A 19,060-nucleotide genomic window follows, 5' to 3' on the forward strand; every position below is an offset into this window, starting at 1 on the left:
GGTTTCCTGGAACCATTCGTACCTCCATGTAGTTCAAAAGGCAGTGCAGCATGTCGCTACTGCCCTGGGGCAATGACAACTTGTGGGGGAAAGTGTTTGAGTTTGTCTGTGTGCTCTACATTCCCCACTCGCCTCATCGTCTCATCACCTCTAATCACTATGTGCAAGTACACTTTCGACTTGCCTGAAATGTAGAGATATGAGTTTTTAAAGCGAAGCAGAAATCTGGACTGCACACAGATAGCAGCACTGCCCTGAGCAGGATAAGTTTTCAATCAACAGCTGGGTGTAAGTTTTGCTTTCTACTACAAACACCGAGCGCGGAATGTCTGATTCAACTGAGCTGGGAGGATAAAGTCAAAAGGGGGGCGTATTTTGGACAACATATTTTCACTGTGTGTGAAGCTCCTGAAGCATAAAATCAATGTTTTAAGAAACCAAAAACAACAGAGAAAATAACAGCCAAGAGCCGTTGGTTATTGAGAACAGAGCATGGCCACAGTACAGTACAACCAAAAGCCAAAGATTCTTCTACATTTTATTCAGGCAACCACCTATGCAACAAAGACTCAAACTACTGTGGTGTTAAAAACAACTGATTTCACATATACTGTACCACTGTCAACTTCATCACTGTGTATGTGTCGTTAATGTTCAGCACTGTAGGTTATGTCTGCTTGTGATTCAGAAACAGAAATGGAAAATCTGTTAATTGAATTAAAAAGCAACAATTTAGAGTTCAGTAAAGCTAAATGAAACCATTTAATAATGTTTCAGGTTGCAAAGCCTCAAGATATGTATTGTTTAGTTATTTTTCTGATTTAAAGGATTAACGCATTTTTCTTTTTTATTAATGAATGTATTATTTGGCCTACTAAATTTCAGAAAATTGTTTTTAAATTGTCTTCAAATTGACACAAGCCTGAAAATAATCAACTTATAATTAGAGAATCAAATTTTCAAACAGGAAAATTTGGCACATTTTTACCTGATAAACTACAAACTATCACTTACCAAAGTTGTTTTTGTGGATTAGTTTCATGTCTCGTTATTCGATTTAGCTGTCACTACTGCAGTCCATTTGGGTTTGATTACCTTGGATTAACTTTGAAGTCACAGTGAAGTGAGTATAAAGAGAGAAAAAACGAATGTCACACAATTAACCTTTTCCTTCCTGCAGCTTCTGGCAAGGCAGCGAGGTTGCTCATACTGGACAATGTATTCATTCTCAGTACTTCCTCGACTTCATTCTTGTTCATTGTTTTTCTTGGACTGTGAAGGAGTTGATGAGTATTGCCGTGGTAATAAACTATCCGATCACACTCCATATTAATCCTTCACATTGTCATCCCTGGCACAACAGTGACCTGAGACGCTCTTCGCAGCACGTAAATGTGTAATTTTTGTCGAGAGACAAACATCAAGAATGCTGAGCAAACGAGTCTAGATTTAGATTAAGAGTAAAGAGTCTGACTGCTGTAAAACTTTGATGCATTTGACAGATTAAATGATTTCACTGAGCATATGCCAAGTTTGTAAGCACTTGCCTATAAAAATAAACTGAAACATGGATTTGATCTAATTGACATCTATTACATTATACATTATTAGATCATTGTCTAAATCAGGTACAGACTTCTTATACTTAAAATAAAAGTGTGACAGTATTCATTTCACCCAAATAACACAAACATTTGTGGTAGGGTAGTTTAAAATGCAGTGTTTCTAAGTGTACATTTGCATTTTGTATTGGCACAACTTAGAGTGGCAGAAGCTAATGTTTCACCAATTTATTCATGTATTTATTTTGACTTTCCTGCTTGCTTGCTAATTTTCACCCATTCTTAATTGCAGCATGTGGTATTTAGGAGTTGCAGCTGAGCCAGGTTGATGGGAAGTATGACCTGTACAGTTAGACGGACATAGCAGTTACTTTGTTGGTTACTGTGACAATAAATATACTAATATTCAGCCTCACACCAATTTGTAATCCTGTTTGTGTGTTTATTTACCCCCCAAACACAAATTATGTGTATTTTTTTTAAATCAGATCAAATAAGTACACACTGAGGTAGACATAATTGGACATCCATATTACAAAGAATTATCACTTTTCCCAATTCTGCTTACTGTATGGCATTATGGGCTATTTTTCATGTACGGTTCCAACATAAATTGGATTCCAGATGCTAATTATTGAAAAACAAATTCAACATTAAATCCTCAGAGTCAGCTTATTTTATTTAAACTGCATAATTTACTCTTCATCCATTTTTTTTATTAATTTGTGGATCAGTTTGTCAGGTTTTTAGTGATATTCAGACAAAACCCATTTTTGTCATTATAATTACATAAACAAGCCAAAGCAAATTTGCCACAGAAGCACTTAAAAGCATTCATGAGAATAAAGTTTGGCTTCCTCTTAAGATGCCTTACTAGCAGAAAATCAGACCGAAGTGACAACTTAATCTCCTTTCAGCTTTTTTTTTTGTGGTGGAGGAAAATAAAATTATTTTCTAAATTATATGTGAACACTTTCATTATTTTTAAATTATGCCTCATCTGTCAAACAGATAATCTTATTACTGTCCTTTGTTGTCTTAGAAGAGGCTTTTTATTGGAATAAAATAATCATCTCATTCAGTGAAGTGAAATCTAATGCAATTCAAACCATATACGACTGAAAACAAAGGAAAAAAGAAATGATCATTTGAAGGATCTAGTGTTAAAAGAAGAATAAGCTGATGCCTAAAGATGTGTCGTTGATCTGATGGATGGAGAAGTAATACAAAAAACAGCACTGCTATGGTTGTCAATCGAATTCAAATCAGAATAGTGTGAAAAATGGAGTGGCAACCCTTTTCCTCTCTCTGTCTGTCAACTCTCTTTCCTTCCCTCCCTCTCTCCCTTCCTCCTTCCTCTGCATCTACTGATCATCAGGTGTCTCTCTCTCTCTCTCACTCTCTCTCATGGCCAGGTTGTCTTTCAGAAGGTCCCTCGCTCTCTCGCTGACAGTTAGGAAAGCATGAATAATGTGCGCGAGCGCGGGGACAGACAGGCCGAGGCACTTCCTCTCCCGAACCTATTTAAACGTGCCTCTCTCGGTTCCCTGCGAACAGAGGAATGAAATGAGTGTGTGAATGGGAAGGAGGGAGACAGAATAAGAGGAAAAGAAAAGCAAGCGCGAGACAGAACTGCATATGTAAAAACCTCCCAGGAGTTACGATGTGAGCTGGTTTAAAGCAGCTGGAGGTGACCTCGCTGCAGGCAAAACCAACAGGGAGGGGTGGGAGGAGGGAGATTTCTTAAAAGGAAGCTAAAGGCTAGTGTGAGGCTTGACAGAAATCCCAAAAGAAGTCAAAGCTATCCACAGACAATACTGGCCTCACATATGTGGTCGGTGCATAGACTATAACAACGCAGGTTATATTGTATGCTAATAATGTGTCTCATCATTCCTTGCAGGATCTATACTGTCTAGCAGTAAATCAATGTCTTGTTTACAGTCTTATTGCAGACTGCTTATCTTGTCAGAAAATGCTGCTCTGTCTGTTCTAGACTGCAACTCTTGCTTCTAACACTACCTGTACACACATTACAGTTAGATCGGTATATCAGTCAGACATTGGCCTTGTCTGCTTTTATTTCCGGATCCAATGATCGCTACGGTGAAATTTGTTTGATGACTTATTTATTGCATCAGTTTTGTAGAGGAGGGACTTAGAAGATGTATGGACGTAGCGATGGTTTGCATTGGACCCAATTTAAAAGCCGGAGTTGCAGCTTCTGTTCGGCACCATCTTTTTTTCACTTGGAGCCAGGACCTTCCAAATAAGTAGTGCAAGGTGTTGCCTTTTACGCTCTGGAACCTCGCCCCTTTACCTCAGACCTCCATTACATTTGATAATATTAGACCAATACAACAAGGCTCTTCAGGTGTTTATCGACATGGCTACATCTCCAGCTCATACGTCTCACTTGTGATGTGTCTATGGGAAATTGTAGTGTGACTTTTAAGAAAACCTCCTCCACTAAAGTTGCAACAGTTTTAAAGTTGAAAAGGTTTGAAATTCACTACAGGCACATAGGCATTTATATACATTCACAAGATATTTTATGTTTCAGAAACACAAAAGTTTGAACTTCACTTGTGAATGTATGTAAATAACTGTATTTATTGCCATTAAAATGTAGATCTAATAATACATTTCATTTGTAGCTGTCTTTGTCTTAACACATATGCAGCAAAAGTAGATTTGTGTGTTTGTTATTAGTCGTCTTAAAGTACAGCCATAAAGTATCCGTTGCCACGTCTAAATGAGCTGCAAACATGTATTGAATATGTTGGTAAAACCTCTCTAAGCTATATTATGAATTCAGCCAGATCCAGTGGACATAAGTGTAACAAGTGTTGTCCCTTGCTCAAGGTAAGCAATGTGTTTTGTCAATTTTTTTTTGGTTATTCCTCACCACCCCATTTAAAGAACCCAAGTAGCCTTAAAAAACCCTCTTGGTCCAACCCTAATCCACTCAGAAACACACGTACTGAGATGGATTAAAATGCAAACACACACTCTCTCTCTCTGACACACACACACACACACACACACACACACACACACACACACACACACACACACACACACACACACACACACACACACACACACACACACACACACACACACACACACACACACACACACACACACACACACACACACACACACACACACACACACACACACACACACAGTCATCCATGTAGAATAAGAAGACAAGACAATTTGATCCTTGCCAAGAGATAGGCTGGGAAGGACAGACCAACCACTGAGGCTCTCAGAAAGGTTTAATCGCTCTGTATTGATTGTTCCCTTTTTTGGTGAATCAGCAACAACTAGTGTAGGCTGAAGAGTTTGCTTAATATTCCCTTCTCTCTGTGAGCAGGTCAGCCAATTTCACCCTCCCCAATGCCTTCGCTCCAAAATATCCCATTTAGTTCTCATTTATATTCATACCACCGGAAGGTTGAGGGTGTAGAAATATTAACTTTTCCCAACATAAAATATGAAATCGTACAATATCTCCGTCTATAAAATCTTATGGAACCCAGAGGGTGCACCTATAAAATTTTGCAAGTTGCACAACAGCAATCTATAACTACTTTGTGATTCATCACAGCTTCACAACCACAAATTGATGTTTGCTCTTGCTCATCATTTGCCTACAGGGCAGCTAGGTCTGAACTATTTCTATTTTGTGACTTTGATTGGTTTTTGATAGAGAGGAGGCCTAAAGGAGGGGAGGGGGGGGCTGAATAAAGATAACAGCATTGATTTGTTACAAAGATGCAAAGAATCACCTTGTCTTTGGGACAAAAGAGGTGTCATTGTAACATAACGGAAAGGCACCACATCAGAGACATTTTATGACAAATGAGCATTCCTGTAAAACAAAATGACACATCCCTGGAGTCTATGCAAGACTATGTACATACACTACAGTACAGAGCAAATAAATCATTCACTAAATAGTGCTTAAAATACACAATGTTCACACTGACAGCTCAAATGTCAATGTCGGTTACAAAAACATCCGCTAAAAAGGATAAAAGCTCTCTAGCAAACAGATAAGTCTTACACTGGCTTCGCCTATTATTCATTCAAATTCACTGACTCTCACTGCAGAAACAGCTTTGTTCATTATTGGATTGCACAAAATCATCTATCATCACAATTCACAAGCTCTTTCTTCCATCACCTCTCCCATCTGCACAGGTAAACAGATGTCCTCCTGCTAAAAGACTTAAAAGTGAAGTTGCTGCGTGAAAGCTGCTGCTATTCAGACCGAGTGTGGGTGCGTTTGATATACAGCTATTAAACATCCCTAAAAACATGACTGCCATAACCATTAGTTCAAAATTACTTTAAATTAAATATGTTGAACCATCTGGAGAGTTTTTCAAATGACAAAATATAACATGTGTTTAAAATCGAGAATCTGCGTTGAAACACTTTAATTAACCTATTAGAAATGAACTTGACTTATTTTATTTATTTTAATTCATCTTACAAGTGATGGACAGAAAGTGAAGAGTAAGAATTTCACCAGCATCTAAACGGAGTGACATTTGCAGGTATGTTTACATGCTGTTTAAAGTGCTGCAGCAGAGTAACTAATTAGTTATCTAGCCAACAAACGGATGTTAGCAGAGCACTTCTCCCCAGTGAGTTGTTGTTTATGGTGCAGCACAAGACGTGTTCCTGTTTCCAAGATAGATAAGAAGGAGACTTTAGCAGGAAAGCAAAAGTGAGTCTCAGGCTCTTGTCTTGTGTAGCAGGATGCAATCAGGCACGGTGTGACTGCGTTCTGCCTGTGATGGTGCAATGACATTACTGCTTTAGACCGATAACTAAGAAGATAAATGATGAATGCAAAGATAGACGGCACCATTGTGAAACCAAAATTGAAAAATATAAACTGATGGAGAACAAAGGAGAAGTGAGTTATAGAGCAAATATGTATGATGCTGCAGAAAAGAAACAGGCAAGGCTTATAGAGATGGAAATGTGAAAAGGATTGCCATGAAATGCTGTATATTCATGGTCCCTAGAAGGATAATCCTTCATGTTTCAGTGAGCCCCTGAATTTTCTTTTGGTGCCACCATGACTTTAACATAGGTGATATTGGGTGGACTGACATGTAATATAGTAAACACATTAATTTCCCTCTCAGGATGAATTCTAATAACTTTGGTGACATCTCTACTTTTCAAGTATGATCAGGTCCAAACTTGAATTTGTCCAGTACTTTGGTTAATGACTAAACACCTTCAAAACAAATGACATTTCCACCAGCCTCAGATGTACTTTAGGTTTAATGCTAATTTGGCAATGGTTTAAATGCTAAGCTAAGATGAACATTATGCCTGTTTAACACCTGCACATCAGCACTGAGCTCAAAACACTGCTCTGCCTATATACAACCTCAAAGAACTGTTAGCATGGCTGTAGACGGTCTTAAGAGAAACAGAAACGGACTAACACAAATATGTACACACAGTATCAATTTATTATAATGAAACTGTAAAGAGCTCCTTTCTGTTGTGAGTTTCTTTATGTACTTTGGCAGCTTCACAGAACTCAGATAATGGAGAAGGTCATAAAAGAAATATTTCATTCTCTTTCACCGTTTAAAGGGGAAAATGGCAACAAAGAGACAGCTTTATTGACTGTTTGAAACATCTAGTTAATTTAATTTAATGTCACAAAAGCACAAATAAGCAGAAGCACCTCACAAGTTCACAACACACCACACACACACACACACGAAAGTTTGCACCCTTCCCATTTCTCCTCCATCCTTGGAATATTTCCACTTGCCACAACAGATGGCTGATGTTGACGAGGAGGGAAAGACAGTTATTTGTGTGAGTAAGCTTCCGTGTGTGTGTGTGTGTGTGTGTGTGTGTGTGCGCCTTATCATTACCTGTCCCCAGAGGTGAGCCTGGCAGTCAGACAGTGTAACAGAGGCAATGACAACAGGATCTCTCCACCAAACCTCTGTCAAGCATGATTGGACAGCATGTGGTAAGTGGTGCTCGGGCCCCGGGGATGTGCTCGACACACACACACACACACACACACACACACAAACACTGGAAAATAGCAGCGGCTCTTTAAGCGCGTGTGTGTGTGTGTGTGTGTGTATCGCACTTTCGGTGTTGCATTCGCTGGTGCAACTTAACACTCTCAATGGGACCCTGACAAGAAGACAGATGAGTCTGACTGCACAGAGCATCATTGCTGCACTCCCACGCAACAGTGTGTGTCTGACTCAACACAAATTCTCAGGGATTGCCCTGTCCCATCTTTCAAACCCCCAACAGACCAGTGACCGGTCCAAACTCATCATCACTCACATCAGTCATTCCATTACTTGGGCACGGGCCATTGATTAGGTAGTGTCATAACATACTGGTTTTCCCTTGAGCTGTACTGGATAATGTGTACGGTGCTGTTTTATGAATTGTTCCTTTGTTGCAGGGATTTTTATGTTGGGAATTCCTGTCTGCAAAACAGTTTCATCTCTGCGCTCAATAAGGCTGACCTTAACCTTGCCGACACCAGTTAAGGGTGTATAAAGGACTTCATCCGACATATCCGCTCTAATACGATGCTGACAGCTATGCAGCATGCAGCTCACAAGCCAGTGGCTCAACCATCGCGTGAACATTATTACTATAGTATGTTCAAAGTAGACGAGAGGTATCATTATGCAAGTGCTGGGGTCATGTACTGTATTCCTGACACGAGAGAAGAACAAAGATGTGTAATGTCACTATTTTTCTTCTAACAGAAAAGACAATTTTTAACCAATAAATATTCGGTGGGTTATTTGGTCACTGCACAGAAATTAAATAAAATGGCAAATGGTAGCTGAGTGCACATGTGCAAAATACCAAAGTGGGACAGATGCTGTACACAAAGATCAGTGTAATAAAATGGATCCGAACCTTCTTTATTAGATTTCGTTTTTTTTATTGGACAAGTTTCAACCAAATCCTCGGGCAAGCACCGGTTTTGTTTGAAATGTCAACTATAAAGCCAGTTAAATCTTATAAAGCATGTCTGGCTGCAGACATGCACATGGCCCTTTTGATTTTTTTGCAGTAATCTTCCCACACATAGCAGCAACACAACGTTAAGATGCAAAACTTTTTCATGGAGAGCAAGAGACTAATCTGAGCTAAAACAGGTTACTGCAATGCACTAGGTTTGCATATCGTCACGTCATCATTCCCCTCTCTGTCTCTCCCAGTGTTTCATAGGATGTAAGAGTATACAGTTTATGTCTTCTTTTTTGCTTTTGCTTCCAGTTTCACCTCAAGTTTAATACATTTGAGATGTTTGAAATCTGAACAGGATGTGTGTTACCCAGTAAGGCTAAATAACGCTGCTCCCAAAATGGGTTGAACACGGTTTGACATGAAAGGGGCGAGCATGCATTTCTACGAGTGCAGATTCATAATGGTTATTAAAAACTATTTTGGGGGTTACTGTGACCTTATGGTAGACCATAAATTCCACTGAAAATGATTGCTGACTGAGTGTTGATTATTGCATTATACTTTCAAAAGGTGACCACATAAAGAAAAAAACCTTCATCAGGCTGCCATATGTCATTTTTTGTGTAAACTTTGCAGCGACTACTTTTAATGAACCCAAGTCCAAACCTGTGTTTAGCCAATATATTAAAACATATTGTATTATTTATAGAAGTTAAAACCTATTTAATGTTTAATATGTTATCATGTTGGCATTTAAAAAAAACTTTAGAAAAGTCAGTCAATGACAATGTTATCATGGTGATGTTTAGCAGGTATCATTAACTTGGCTAGGGTCTTAGCATGCTAACATGTGCTAATTAGCACTACACACAAAGTACAGTTGGGTCTTTAGTTTTGCAGGTATTTTGCCATAAAATGGTGGTGTTAGATGAAGAGATCTACAGTGTCATTGGAGTTCATCATGTTGGATACTATGAATGTCTGTACAAAACTTAAGAACAATCCATTCAGTAGCTTCGAAATATGTTTGTCTAAACCAAAGTATTGGAATCCGCGCCTACTGTCCCTAGAGCCACAATGTTGGCTAAAAACAACTTTTTAAAACTGGAAAGATGCCACTGCCACACTTGATACCATTTCTGCCCTGCTAAAGCTCCCCATGCTCAGGCTTCTGTAATGACTTTCCCCAACACCAGCTAGCACTAAGTGGGCACCCAGCAAGCACATTGATTGCCTTCGGCTGACCTGGAAATGTCTGCTCTTACCTGCACCCAGCACCACTCATCGAGGCTCAATCAGAATACACTTCTCAGCACTAGAGCATGGCTACAGTAAGAGCTTCTCACTACAGCGGCAGTGAGAGATGCAGTGACAGCCTCTATAGCTGGCTGCATTAATCCTTCGCTGGAGCTGAAGTAGGAAACGGAACTGTTGCATTTGAGTGTGAGTACGTGTGCGAGAGAGATGGAGGAAAAAGGGGCAGAAGATGAAGTATGAAGTAAAGCTGATTCATCTTGAAGCTTCAGTAACATTATTTAGGAATTTTGGAACCATAGTGATTCCTTTTTACTCAATAGCTTTAGCTGATCACAAGTGACATAACATATCACGGCAGCTATATGTCAGAGAAGAGTAACAAGAGAGGTTCACCTTATTGTCTGAGAGAAAATATGTTCAGGCACTTTGGACCGACTTCCCAGTAAAATAATAAACCTGCTCTTGTAAACAGATACTTGAAAAGGCCACATGTAGCCTATAGCAAGTGACGACTAGTAGTTTAAATAAATTCATGACTACAACCTCAAGCTGCCACAGCCTTTATGACTGTAGACCAGATTCATCTCAGCAGACTGAAGTTACAGATTCTTCTGACAGTGGGTCTAGGCAAGATTCTCCACAGTCCACCTACACATGGGCACAGCTCAGAGTGGCACTCCTCAAATGCAGAACTTATATCTCCAAGATGTATTCAAATTGTTTCACTGTGATTGTGTCCCTTACATAGGAGTGGAAAATGTCTTAAAGTTGAATTGCAGTAGATGTCAATACCTGTGATGCAACTAATTTTGCCAGCACAAAACATACTCTGTTTAAAAGGGCCTTCAAACTAAAAGGCTAATGATATATTTGCTCTTCACCAACCTGCATGTGTAAGCAAGTGGCTGAGACACAAGCAGAAATATTCCCATACTTGCCTGAGTACTCTGTGTTTGCCTGGAGGATTATAAAGTATATTCACAGGACTGCAAATAAGGGCTGAATCATTCTTGGCAAACACCAGAATATCTTTCTTGTCCTAAAGTAAACATAATGTCAACACTCAATAGATTTGCTATGGTGTTAATAAGGCTGTGGTAGAAAAAGGGGCAGCACCAACAAGTTCTAGCAGTTTCCTTCCACTTTTCACCACTGTCGTTGTAATTCGTTCCACTCATGGGCTTAATTCAATTTTGTGTGTGTAATGTGTTTAGAGCAGCAACGATTATTTGATTAAACGATCGACAGAAAATTAATTAGCAACTATTTTGATAACAGATTAATAATTTGAGTAATTTTCAAACAAGAGTACCAAAAATGTTGTTGTTCCAGCTTCTCAACTGTGAAGAATTGCTGTTTTTCTTCGACATACATGTCAGTCAATTGAATATCTTAAGATCCTCGTCTGTTGGTCGGACAAAGGAACCAAACTGAGGGTATCACCAAGAGCGCTAGGCTTTGGAAAAATGGTTTGAAAACATGACATATTTTCATTTAAGGGAGTCAAATGCAAATGTGCACTACCAATCTGAAACCACAATATTGGATTTTTCTGTCCCAATATCATAATATTATGATATACTACTCAGAGTATCTGCCAATACCAAAAACCATTCCAACACCAGCTCTATTTATCCCAAATGTATTTTCTGTACACCTCACTGCATTGGGACATTTTAATGTAAAGTAACAAACAGCAACCAACAGCCATGTATGCAAACACATACAAGTATATCAGCACTCTAAGAGGGTTAAAAAACACAACTGTGACAGCTACTGAAATAAATCCTACAGTGGCCACAGTAGTCACAGGAAGTAGTCTCAGTCCCATCCTTGCATTATCCATAATATCTAGCTCTAATGAGAATTCATTTACACACCCATCAGCATTTTGTAGAGATCCTAATTATGTCCTACAGTGCAGGTCTGATTGCTGTGGCAATCTAATATAATCCTCGCCCAGGAGACTAGTAAATAACTAATATTTTATGTGAGTATGTGTGTGAGTGTAAAGTAGGATAGAATCCTGGCATTTCATGAAAAATATCCCATTATCCAGAGATATCCCAAAAGAAAGGGACAGCACAGACACTACTGAGATGACATTAGTGAAGCAGTGGACCACCGCAAAAGAGAACTTGATGTATTATTCAAAAAGGCCATGAACAACCTTTGGAGATCGACCATGCATGTAAACTGGTCAGTGACCCCGTTTCTTGGCCTGAGGCTAAAAAAAGGACAACAAAGCAATATTTATGTCCGTCTCATTGGTGTGTTCCTGGTCCATTGTAAACCTAAAGGTTTTGGGCTTGATGGCTGGGGTTTGCCAACTAGTAGTGGCTACTGTCTATATTGTATAAAATACAAGTTAATGAAAATGACATCCTCAAATGCAAACTATGTCAGTCATGTAAGAGAGGCGAGATAAATACATTTTACCACAAAAAAAGGCAAAAATGTTGAGAATGGTAAAACTAGAGACAGGCAGAAGTTTGAGATCCAAGAAATCAAAAGAAGAAGTTTTAGTCTGTAAAAGTGCACAGGTGAACACTTTTTCCTTCAAGTAACCCGGGATCAATTCAACAGTCATATCAGGCGCCTGTGAACGAAGGTTTTCGCTTCCAGCTGAGTTCCACCGAACCTTCACCTAACATCGAGCGCACAACTGATGTAAACAAACACTGCTCCGAATTTAAATGAGTGCTACTCCATCATCATGGCTGGACGTTATTTAATCTGAGTGTTATTTGTTCTGATGAATACATACATTTTTCTAGTACACCCAATACTGAATGAGGAAATTACATTTTTACTGTGATAAGGTGTATCAGTTATAGCAAAACCCAGTATTTACCTCTCTTACCTAACCAAAAAAGCTGAGTGGAAAAACAACATTAAAACTCAACATGAAGAAAAACCTCAGTTGAAAAAGCAATTTAAGAGACAACTCAACATTCACTCCTCACAATGAGCCCACTCTATTCTGATTGGTTGCAGAAGCTACATCGCTACAGGGCTGATTCCCGCAGTATTAGTATCTACTTTACTTGAAATGGAAACTTCTCAAATACATCCGACCACTTTCAAGTTTTAGAACTTTGACAATGTTCAATATAGACATCCGACATTAAAACAATATAAAAATAACTTAAAATCACAAAAAACATGATATATCTGATTTATCTTCCAACTCTTCTTTTTAAACATAAACATGAGACAACAATCTAGCAGAGAGAGTGGACAGTCCTGGCTTTCTATGATAATTCTGTCCTCTTAATTGAAAGGCTCTCTCTCCTTGAGGAAGGAATCTGTGGAAACAAATTAGTGTGTGTTTAATGTGCCTCTGCTGAAAAGTAAAAATATCTATGATTGAACGTACTGCTGTAAGGACACGGCAAAAAAGAAATGTTTTTCTTGCATAATATTTACTTAACGCACATTTCAATCACATTAAAACAACTTGACACTTAAAACATCCAATCGAGCAAACACGAGCTGAGCAACGGGGAGAATATCAATCACTCCGGCAATCACTGGGGGATATAAATATTTCATGAAAAAAAGAAATACATTAGTTTGATATGGGCTTGGCTGCCTTTTGAATAAATCCCTGGTGTGTGATGCTCACACACACACATGCACCCACACACATATACAAACACACACACACACACAAAGACTTTGATCCAAAGCCTCTTAAAGGGTTTTGTAGATTTTTCACCCCAAAATGTGTCCACAGATCCCCCTCTCAGCTCACAATGCAAGACACCAGTGTCATTAACTGCAAGGATCAAAGACATACATGGCCAGAGAAGCGTGGCCGGGGACAGAAGAGTTTCACGTCCAGAGGATAAAGTTGACGAGCAGAAACTTCATCAGATGGACTTTGGCTAATTTACACAGCTTTTAAAACAAAATATAAGCATTAATATGAGTGTTTTGGGTATTCTGTGTGTTGCAATTCGAAGTTTTCTCTGACAGCTTTGGAGTTGTCGGACAGCACATTATTGGCTTGATATTCCTCCAGTGAAACCACAGCACTCGCTTACGCAATCCATTGTAGTTACCAGCAGGAAACCGCTGCTTATAATATTCCTGAGGTGACTTCTGTGTCTGCGTTCAACAGTAAGCGTTCAGTGACCTTATCATACTTTATGGTGTTTTTCATTTCCCATGACACCACTATAATGTTGAAATAGGGCCTTGGGGATTTGCCCTAGTAGTTCTACAATATCCTTTCCAAATCCAATTTAGTCCATTCAACGTGACACAAATTGGATATTAAATATTGCGTACTGAAATGTCTGCTTTGAAAAAGAAAATGAAAAAAAATTTAATATGAGATTCAAAAGGTCAAACAGCAAATGTAGTGTAATTTTCTTCATTGAGAAAGAAAGCAAACTTGTAACCTCAAGCAGCCCAGAAGGTTACACTTGAGGAGATGCTGCCTCCAAATGCAGTATTAAATTCTACATCAAGTGCTGCAACTAATGGTTATTCATTATTAATTCATTTAAGATTGATTGGCTATTATTTTCTAAATGAAACGATTAATCATTTTGGTGATTAAACGTCTGGAAATGGTGAAAATGTACACATTTCCAAGAACCCAAGATACTGTATTCAAATTTCTTGTTTTGGCTGTCCCAAACTTAAAATATATCAAAAATTGTGTTTATTATTAAATAATTATGCTACTATTTCTGCAGATACTGTATCAGTGATACATTATACTGTCTTTCTAGTGACTACATTTGTTCTTAATAGTGTGCTGTAATCAAGTACAGCCTGTACATATTTTTATTTAATTTCTTATCATGCATGTGAAACAGACCTGGCTTATGATATAAAATTCCAGAGGAGTCTGACAATAAATGCTAATCTAATCTAATCTCATCTAATCCTATGTTTATTACCAGACTATTGAATGTACTGTAATCTTGACTTATGGTAATCATGACATTTAGAAATATTGCAATGAGTCCAGCATCCTTATGGTGTATTTGTTAATATTGGTTATATAATAAGGCCGAAAATCAATCAGGATCGATACTTTTATAGGTAACAATCAGGAATGTGTGTTTTCTGACTGCCTCAAATGTAACACACCCCCTTATTGGCCAAACTACAGTACACACACACACATAGCAACAGGACCTGCCAACACAACCAAAACACGTCTACAACACCTTTTTACAACATCAGCTGTGCAGAAAATAAGAATATTTGTGCACAGAAAACAAAAAAACACCCGAAAAAGTTCATTTTCTTCACCTACTTTACTCACAGCATCGAGCTTCAAGCGGAGACTCAGTTTTTGGGAGACAATGGCAATGCTGTCAAAACACAAAAGCGTCCTAAAAAGCTCACTGGTTTTTCCCCACCAAAAAAAAAGAAAGGAAAAAAAAGAAATACGAGAAAGTTGGTGTGAAAGCTTTAAAAAAAAAACGCACCTTGTTTGACACACTTCAGTCGGACGGGGTCTTTGCTGTGTTTGACCACAGCATGGACGTCCCTGGTGGTGAGTCCAGCCACCGGGGTATCATTGACTTCCAGCAGGAGTTCATCCTGGAAGAGTTTGCCGCTGTGGCAGACTGCTCTACCCGGGAGAAGCTCGCCGATAACCGGGAACTGTCCATTCTCCGCGCCGCCCTTCAACTCCAGCCCCAGCTCCCCCTCCTCATTCCTGCAAAGGACACTCTCATGGACTTTGTTAGTCCAGTGGTTCTTCCTCTTCTTCAGGCTCTTGGACATGGCTCAAACAAGGGGGAAAAATCACATGAGTGCGGCCGTGGAGGAAGTTTTGTCTGTCTCTTGAAGTCCCGCAGTGTCACCGCAACACTGTAATGTGTCCAGTTTCACCAGTAGACGCCAGTTGTTGTATCCATGTCAGCGCACACGCTTCACACGCACAGCAGCTGGATCATCAGTCTGCCTTTGCAATAACTGAGAGCTGCTCAACTTGTGCTGCCTTCAGGGGCTGCGTCAAAGATCGGAATTGACAAGTTTCCTAATGGTAACTTTATTTGTTCAGCACTATTCAAAAACAGAGTTGCAAAGTGGTGTGCGTGCATGGAATAGAGTAAAGTAATGAAAGTAATGGGGGGTATTACAGGTGCAATTACAAATATTCAATTCAATTAATCACAACAAAAGTTACTTCAAGGCACTTTTCTCATAGAGCAGGTCAAGACTGTACCCCCCACGAGGAAGAGCTTGTTCCATATGAATGTAAAAACAACAAAAATGAATCAATCAAACAAGTGAAAATGAATAAATAGGTGGAAGCCAAAATAAAAAACAAAATAAAAGCATCGGAAACAAGAATTAAAAGCAGAGTGTGTTTTGAGGAGTGATTTAAAATGTGGCACAGATTTGTTTATTGTATACAAATCATTAAGTTGAGTGGCATTAGCAGATTTTAAGGGGAATTTTTGAGCTGACTGTGAGATTGAGTGGTTAGAAAAAAGCATAAAAGCCATTAAACTACTAGCAATCAACGATATGCCTAAATTAATTATGAAATGTTCTTATAAAGTCAAAATTTGATGTTGCTATTAGGGTTAGGGTGTTAGTTTTATCAGCTAACCATAAATTGTAATGATGTAAGTTATAACTTGGTTCTACGATTCTGTTTATTCGTAAAATTAAGCATGAATACATTCTGTCATTTGGCAGACACTTTTATCCAAAAGCAACTTGTGTTATTCCCATTTAAAGCCTCACTCCGTTTCATAAACTTTTACATCTGTTCCACATTTAAGTGCCTTTTGGCCTATGCTAAAGCCAGTAATCACAGTTGAATAAATAAACAGATTGGTTATTCAACACACATTTTCATTATTATACATTTTATAACTTTTACTGCATCACACATTTGCTCTCTACATTTTTATTTCTAAAATAAAACGAATTAATTAAAGTGGACAGTAAGTGGACAGACATTTACAACAAAGTTTAGAAGTTTACGAGGAGCACTTGAAGGCAGCAACCAGCTTCAACCAACCCGACTGACCCGGATGTGAAGGCTGAAGGAGGAGGAGGAGGAGGGATGTGAAGGCTGGAGGAGGAGGAGGAGGAGGGATGTGAAGGCTGGAGGAGGAGGCAAGGCTTTTCCCAAATCCAGCTTTCCATGGAAAATAAAAAAAGGAAAAGGAGACGCAGAGTAGTGGTGTTTCCACTGACATGGCAGCAAAGCAGCAATAATAAGGGTTTTTCATACCACAAATATGTCTCCTCGTTTTAACATTTGCTTACCGACACTTTGACAAAGAAGTGAGAAACTATCAGACTTTAACGCTTAACTTAATAACACTTGTATGTGCCTATTAGCCGTAAACTTCCGAGAGAAAGATCATCCCAAATTGCTTTTCCCCAGGCACTGTGTTATTCCTTTCCCCTTGAAAGTGGGACTCCATCAATTACAGTGTATTTCTGGTGGGACAAAGAACTACAAAGGTCACTTATTTCAAATACTTCCTGCCAGAACACTCTTTAAAACACATTTTCATTATTATTGTTCTTAAAAACATCAATCCTTAGGTGAACTTGATGACAAATTACTTTATTTTCCTTTAAAACCTTCAAGGTCTTGGGTGAATAAAGTGTTTTATGAAACACTTTCAAGGGCGTGAGTATTTCTCTCTCTCCCCATTAATGATTTTCAGATTTCAGAAGCATATTTTGTTCCCTGTATAGCTCTAACAGCATTTATGATACGCGTATACTCAGTCGGCTTACTGTAATAGTTTTGTCATGCACTATAGAAAAAATGGCACTAAAAGGAAAATCCGCTGCTGTTTATCTCAAACTAGGAAAGAGACATAAAGCAAATAGAGAATTGACTCAGCATAATCCATCTTCAAATAAATGTGTGTTGTGGGGGGGGTTTTCTTCCATGTTTTTTTTCTTCCTGGGGTTGACATCTTTAAAACTTCCAATCCGCTTTGTGACAATGATGCTTCTCCTAATATCTCTCCTCTCTCAGTTACTGAGCTCATTTTTTCCGTAATGATAGTTTGCTGGTTTTATTGCCATAATTGTATAGATGTACAATGAGAATAGGTATTCCATGTTGCAAAGTGTATCTGTTGTTGCAGATGACAGATGAAAAATTATGGTAATGAGTTCAGATAATTGCTTGTTTCCCATACAAATAGACTTTACTTGTGACATTATTATTAGGTGTTATTATTTCTGCCTCATTTGAAAATATTTAGAGGAATTTCTCAGACTTTTATGAAATGGGCTGTAAGCAGGATTTTAGAAATACCAAGGCAAAGAATCCATCTGCCTCCAATGCATCCTCAACCTTAATCAATGCTGAAAAATGTATTTCCAAACATGAAGGTCTAAATGCTGTTTTAAAGACTTCTCCACCACCCAGGAATAAGCAATCTGGTGGGGAGATTGTCTCTTAGAAGGCTGAGTATCATCTGAAATGTGTTCATAGCATTGAGTATTGAATTTTGGTATTAAATATTGATGAGATGCTCAGGCTTGTTTACTTATTATTTGATCATATAGTTCCTAACTTAACTGAGAAAAACAATCTAAAAGAGAATTTTGTTGAAACATAGATTTTTATTTTTTATTGAAGCACAATTGATTGAAACACATTATTTAAAAAATGGGATCAAAACATTTTTGAACATATATTCCCAAATTTCCAATTTGGTTAAATGCATTTTCTGCTATATCTTGACAAGAGTTAAATGAGAAAACTGACACCATTCACATATCTGTTTGTTGAATATAAGGCTACAGTCAATAGCTACAATTAGCTTAGCTTAGCACGAAGACTTTGAGGACTATCTCTGTCTGAGGTAAAACTACAACTTGTTGGTTTTCAATTTGGTTTTTTTGGGGTTTTTTTCAGATTCAACAAAATAAAAGTATTAATTAGAGAGCTTAACAGGATCTGTTAGTCAGATCTTGTTACTTTAGGACAGGGTCATGCATGCTGTTACCCCCATTTTTCAAGACTTTGTGCTAAGCTAAGTTAAATGGCTGATGATTGTAACTTTGTATGAGCATATTTCCAAAAAATGTCAAACAATTTCATATATTTTTAGTCTAGGCATACTGGAATCAGTGTGTAAAATAACTGCTATGCCTACGCTTCTAATTGTAGGACATTAACTCCAAACGTTAACGTTGGTTAAAATACCAACGATATGGTAATTCCACAAAGCTAGTTACAGCCCTGCAGATGCAACTGCCTCAGTTTTATG

At 38.4% G+C, this 19,060-nt stretch overlaps 1 protein-coding gene across 1 annotated transcript in view; it reads right to left on the reverse strand.

Moving 5' to 3' along the window:
* magi2a (membrane associated guanylate kinase, WW and PDZ domain containing 2a) overlaps nt 1-15,581 on the reverse strand; it is a 225,294-nt gene extending 209,713 nt beyond the window's left edge. The window contains exon 1 of the mRNA XM_062443389.1: nt 15,281-15,581. Within this exon, the coding sequence (XP_062299373.1) occupies nt 15,281-15,581 (301 nt within the window). The remainder of the gene's footprint in view (nt 1-15,280) is intronic.
* Nucleotides 15,582-19,060: the final 3,479 nt, after the last annotated feature.

This window comes from Scomber scombrus, chromosome 22 (genome assembly GCF_963691925.1).
Source record: "Scomber scombrus chromosome 22, fScoSco1.1, whole genome shotgun sequence".
NCBI classification, from domain to species: Eukaryota; Metazoa; Chordata; class Actinopteri; order Scombriformes; family Scombridae; genus Scomber; species Scomber scombrus.